This window comes from Penaeus monodon, chromosome 17, assembly GCF_015228065.2.
Source record: "Penaeus monodon isolate SGIC_2016 chromosome 17, NSTDA_Pmon_1, whole genome shotgun sequence".
Taxonomy (NCBI): Eukaryota; Metazoa; Arthropoda; class Malacostraca; order Decapoda; family Penaeidae; genus Penaeus; species Penaeus monodon.
Genome location: NC_051402.1, coordinates 5,404,413 through 5,410,511, shown reverse-complemented (window position 1 = coordinate 5,410,511; position 6,099 = coordinate 5,404,413). Strand labels below are relative to the sequence as shown.

General features: G+C 34.9%; 1 protein-coding gene across 1 annotated transcript in view; it reads left to right on the top strand.

Moving 5' to 3' along the window:
• Positions 1 to 60: 60 nt before the first annotated feature.
• The window catches only part of LOC119583504 (rab-like protein 2A), a gene marked incomplete at its 5' end in the record, with an annotated part of 7,559 nt that continues 1,520 nt past the window's right edge, over positions 61 to 6,099 (top strand). Inside the window, 4 exon segments of the mRNA XM_037932024.1 lie at positions 61 to 94; positions 3,572 to 3,701; positions 5,126 to 5,223; positions 5,579 to 6,099. The exon segment at positions 5,579 to 6,099 is cut by the window's right edge and continues 1,520 nt beyond it. Coding sequence (XP_037787952.1) covers positions 61 to 94; positions 3,572 to 3,701; positions 5,126 to 5,223; positions 5,579 to 5,671 — 355 coding nt within the window.

Here is a 6,099-nt window from a genome sequence, read left to right as displayed (position 1 = left end):
TTTTTTTTTTTTTTCATTTTGTCACCGTACTAATTAAAGCTCACCAGAGGCAAGGGAAAGATTTCAGACAATGCATGCATCATACTATCATCAGGTTTCTATATTTTATTGTTCTTGGAGATACTTTTTGCTTTTGAAGACCTCTAATTCAAGATTCAAAAATGGGTTTTCAGTTTTGTGTGAAATATGTTTATAATCAATTGACTTAATGCAGTTTCAGGAGGCTGTGCTTAGTTCATGTGGTAACCTTACCCCTGAGAAATTTATTTTGTGGTTTCCCTTATGATACTTTTGATATAGTAGGCTGTTGTGACCCATGTTTTTAGTTGAGCACCATAGCTAGAAGCAGCCATGCTGGCACAGACCCTTGCTGTGCTCGTGTTGTGGTGTAAAGTCTAGTTTGGAGTTAAAACTGCTTCCATTGTTGCTGCTACTACAGCAGTAGTGGGAGTAGCAGTAGGGATAGAGGAGAGAAATTGTTAGTGCTTGGGGACCATATTTCAGGTAAAAAGATTTTCTATATTAGAAATACAGCTACTTACTTCACATTCTGTATATTAGTTAATCACATGATAAACGCAGGTGAACACAGTGCTCACTTTCATTGTTATTGTTACTGCTGTCTGTGTTTGTCATTTTAAACTAAATATAATGAGTGAATAGTAGGGTAATTCTGGTAATTATGATAATTCCCATTAACCCTTTGCCGACGGGTGGCATGTACGTACATGCCATGGCATGGCTGGACTATCTGCCGGGGGCATGTACGTACATACCATGGTGTATGTATGGATATGACATGATTTTTTTTTTTTTTTTTTTTTGTTACAATCACAGCAAAATATTATTTTTCTGCCACTGAAAATGTGATTAAGTCTTTTTAACACTTTCTCATTTTTACTATACAAAAAAAAAACAAAAAAAAAAACTATGATTTCAACTCCATGATGCCACACACTGCTTATTTTATTCAGACTATAGAGGGAATAATGATCAACTATGGAGTCTATATAACAACAAAAATATCCTTCAGTCTTGATTTATCAGGAAATTGGCAAGTAGAGACTTTAGAAAATAATGATAACTGTAAATACAACATATGCTTGTAGTATTACGAAGAAATGGCAAGGGATGCTGGTATTTGGCATGAGCGGTCGCGCATGCTAGGGCGACGATATAAGCCCCCGACAGCGAGGCCCTGGCCACTATGAATACTACCCGTCGGGAAAGGGTTAAGAATTACTAAAGAGAAACATCAGCACACCACTCTCCTCTGCTCTCAGATATACCTTGACAACTAATATCTGGTCCCACAGTAGAGTGATTGAATATGCATTGGCAGCTATCCTGAGAATCAAAACTTGAAATTCAATACAATGTTGGCAGCTGTCTTCATAGAATCAAATAACAGCCCTAGTTAGTCAGATTATGAACAATGAGGAATTATAAAAAAAAATAATGGTTATAACAGAAAGTTTTAGCTAACAAAAATCTGTACTGTTTCTCCTTATAAGTTGGCTCTCACAAAGATATTAACATAGGCTTTTGTGTGATTACACTAATTTTTGGAATGAAATGGTTAACTTTGGTATCAAGAAAAAACAAAATCAAGCAACAGCAATGTAGATTTGCACCAGGAGTTCCCAGTCTGATGTGACCTTTCAGGCCATGACCAAGTCCATGCACCTCTTCCTAATACTACGATCACTTTAAATTTTTTTCTCGGTATTGGTCAGCTAAGATGATGCTTGCTATAATTGAGTCGTGCATCAATGTATCAGGTGACTTTGTTAGCCTTAGATATATATTATGTAATGGAACAAATACAAAAGGAATATTTTCATTTTAACTTGCATCAGTCAGGGTTAGAGGAGTGCTGAGCTTTTGTCAGTTCTTTTTAACATTTCTGATAGTTGCAGGATTTGCATTTGCAAAGTTTGGGGCCCTGAGTAATGTGGATTGGATGACTGTGCTTGGAGCTTGGGTAAAGCTAAAAGGTAGAGTCAAGTCCATTGAGGCATATAGTATACATTAGTAACATTAGATAGTGTTACATAATGTGCTTAACCTGTTGGATGTGGTTGCTTCATGGTCCACAGACAACCCAAAATTTGGGCATTAGGCTTATGTGAGTGGCACCTCTCCCTGGTGTGGCTTGTAGGTCTGGTCCACATAAAAGCTAATGTATGATATCAAGACTCCTTGCTTTCCTTTTGCAATGTTATTAACTCTTTTTCTGCTTTTTTTTCAAGATAGTTACAGAAGACAGTGGCACTTTCTTATAAGTGTCACTTTTTTTTTATTACTTAATTTTCTGTAACACACCTTGCTTCTCACCAGATGGTAAGAATAGAATATGGAAGTAGTGTTCTCCCAGGAGCCATTGTTCAAGGATGGTACAATCCACTGTCATTTACCAGTGGATTGCAATAATGCAAGAGATTTGTGCACTAATGGCATTTCATTCTCATCACTGTTACCTCAAACAAATTTTTCAAGACAGCTTGTTCCCATCACCCAAGCCATGAAGTGATTGTCATTTCACCTGGATCCAATGAGTTAAGCATGGTTTGTATGTTTTTAGTGAACCACAAATCCAGTCTTAAGCTAAAGTTACACTAGTCTATTCTGTCCTAGGGTCCCCAGATAGGATCGCCGAAGTCTGGTCAGCTACAGAGAGGGATTGGTCACACTACATTCAGTATCCTTTCGGACACTAATATGATATGGCTTACTGGTGCATACCAGTACTAAAATAAGCTTTCACCTATATTTAAGCTTTACCTATATTTTAGATTAGGAATGTGAGATAAAAATAACAGGATCAGGAAAAGTGAAATATGCTTATTTGTGGAGTTGATGAGTGTGGCTCAGGTATTCATTGCTTACTTCATCCATTAATGTTCTTTTCACATCCCTGCTTTTATAATCCTTATGACTGGTGGTCCACAATGGCTCTTTGGCTCTCACCTTATTCAACAAGGCATAAATAACTCCCAAAGAGAGCTCCATGCTTTTAGTGTGTCGAAGTGGGTTTATGTTTATGTTTGTTAGTGAAATGAACATTTATCCAAATTATCTATAAAGATTTAATGAGACATCATTGTTCGATGCAATATATCTTTGTGTCTAATAATTAAATTTGTTTTTAGCATGCTATATGATCATTTTTTTAAGATTCTAAGTAATGAGTTTACCAGGAATTATATTATAGTTTCTGTTTCGGCAATATATTTCAGCTCTAGGCAGGGATGAAATACCAACAAAGCGTTTTTGTGCTGCAGAGGGATTTTCATCTCGGATCTGTTTACAGCAAGGGAAGCATCCAGTTCTGTAAAGGGATCCCTGGACAGAATAGATTAATGTGACTGGCCCTTTACTGGTTACAGTTCTGTACTTGGGATGTAGCTAACTAATAATATAAAACACTTGGTTATCATAGAATTGTTTCTCAGGACTAGGGCTGCCAAATGAACAGCATTGAATGGGTGGAGCCTCCTGAAACAGCTGTGGAGAACCCATAATAAATATTCTAAATCCCATAGTAATGATAATCTGGTTTGTCTGCTAGGCTCACGCTGCAATCCTGGTATTCGATGGAACGCGAAAAGTCACTTATAAAAATCTTGCGAATTGGTACAAAGAACTTCGTCACTACAGACCCGAAATACCTTGTTTTTGTGCTGTAAATAAAATAGATGGTAAGTCCTGTCTCTGTGTTCTTGTAAAGTATTTCACTTTGGATTTGTTTTTGTTTTTTTATAACATGCAGTTTTCCTTTTATATTACCCAAAAGTTGGATAAAGGGTTCTATCACATTCTTCTTCTTCTTCTTCTTCTTCTCCTTCTTCTTTTTCTTTTTCTTTTTCTTCTTATTTTTCTTTGTTGTTGTTGTTCTTCTCCTTCTCCTTCTCCTTCTCCTTCTCCTTCTCCTTCTCCTTCTCCTTCTCCTTCTCTTTCAACTTCTCCTTCTCCTTCTCCTTCTCCTTCTCTTTCTTCTTCTTCTTCTTTTCTATTTGGTAGATTTATTTTGCAGTAGTATTGATTATGCTTTGAGAAGCTGAGGCTCAGAATTTAGAGATGTGATTTAGTTAAGATAATCTAAGCCTGTAAAACAACTGAAAATTCTGTTTGGAATTATCATTGCTCTAAATTAACAGTATTGACTGGGGAAAATATATGAACTTTCATTCTTTTTTAGTTTCATATAAATTTTGATGTTTATATGTGGTAGTTCATGTATAATTTTTCTAAAGTATTACAGGGTGATTTTTGGATAGATTTGTCTATAACAGTATATATAGATTTCATGTTGAATTATTTGGAAAAGTGACTAGATCTGCATTTTTGTAGCATTCATCTGTATTGGATGAAATTTTTATCACACCACTATGTACACACCACTAATTTTGACAATATACAATTCATACATATTGCTTTCATATAATCAGATATTAAATCACTGTAGTGTTGTTTTTCAGTCATGCAATTGCAATATCAAAAAGTAGGATATATTTGGATCTTTGCTTCATTGGTTTAGATCACATACACTTTCATTTGATAAACTGGTGAAGATTGAAAAGATACAAAAAATCATATCAGAGTTTATAAAGGGAAGCTCATGGAAACCAGATACAGACAGAAGAAACACACTATATAATGATTATGTCAGGCAAGAAGAAAAAAAGGTTTGGGGATTCGGGGATCACCATGAGAAAAAAAAAATTGTATATTATGGGAATGTCAGTGTACACTTGGTGTGTGTATTTAGTGTGTAGGAAGTGTATAGGAGCAGAAATAATATCTTGAATTATTCAGTCTTGGTGCTTGTTTTCCTTCAGAAATTATTGGAAAGATGTTCAAGGTTAGTTATTGGATTCATTTATAGTCAGTAACTAATATTGATACTTTTGAAGTGAAAAGTCAAAAGATTTGGAAATTGTAGATGCAGAAAGACAAGGAATGGAAAAAGGTTGTGCAATAGTTGAAGTCATTGATCATCCTAACATAATGATGAATGAATATGCCTTTTCTCCAAACAGCAAGGGGAATTACTCTAAGCAAATGTATTGGCATGCAGTTGAAGTAAGACTATGTTGGCTATATATTGCATACTTTCTTCCAGAAAATGAAGACATTGCTGGAAAGAGTTTTGCTTTCCCAGAAAAGAACAATATCCCCATGTATTATGTTTCAGCATCAAATGGAACCAATGTTGTCAAGGTAAGTTATTCTGTGCATTTAAACTTGTATTGTGGCAATTTGGTACATATAAAAATATGAAGATAAAAGGCATAAATTTTTTTAACTGTACAAAATAGACTTACTGTAAGATGAAGCAGAGTCTCACCTTCAGACCAATATATTCAGTGTATAGTGGGTTTCTCTTCCATTGTATCAACCCAGTAGTGTGTTTTGTCTTTTATCTGAATAAAGTAGAATGGTTGAATAAGTGTACTATAATATATTGAATATAAAAATTAACTGCAGAAGGAAGTTGGGAAGATAGATAACATCATGCAATATCTCGACAAAATGTACTTGATAAATGTCTAGATGTTCCTTTTTTCCTTTACAGTTATTCAAAGATGCCATTAATGCTGCATACCAGTATAAAAAGAATCCAACTGACTTCACAGATCAGATAATGGAAGAACTAGAGATGGATTGATGATTCAAGTCAAGCATAGAAGTATATAGGTCTTGCAAGCACAATCATGCCATAGATACAGTATGTGATAAAGAGTATTTGCACTTGCCTTTTTTAAGCAGTAAGGAATTATCTTTAATAAGACCATCAAGATGATTTTGTTGCTCCCAGTTTACACACTTTTATGTTACTAATTTTTTCATGTTTTAATAGATCATTCAGATTAATGTAAAAACTTTTACATTAAGATTTTACGCTGAGTTGGTTTTTCACAATGTCTATACGTATGCCCAGTTGAAAAATAAAACCCATAAATCAAAGATAAATCCAATCATAGATTTCCTGAGTAATTTATGCCTTACTTGGTTGTAGGTGAATGCCAGTGGGGGAAGAAAGCACAGCATCTACTTTGTCAGTTTGCATCATGTCAGTGCAATTACAACAGATTT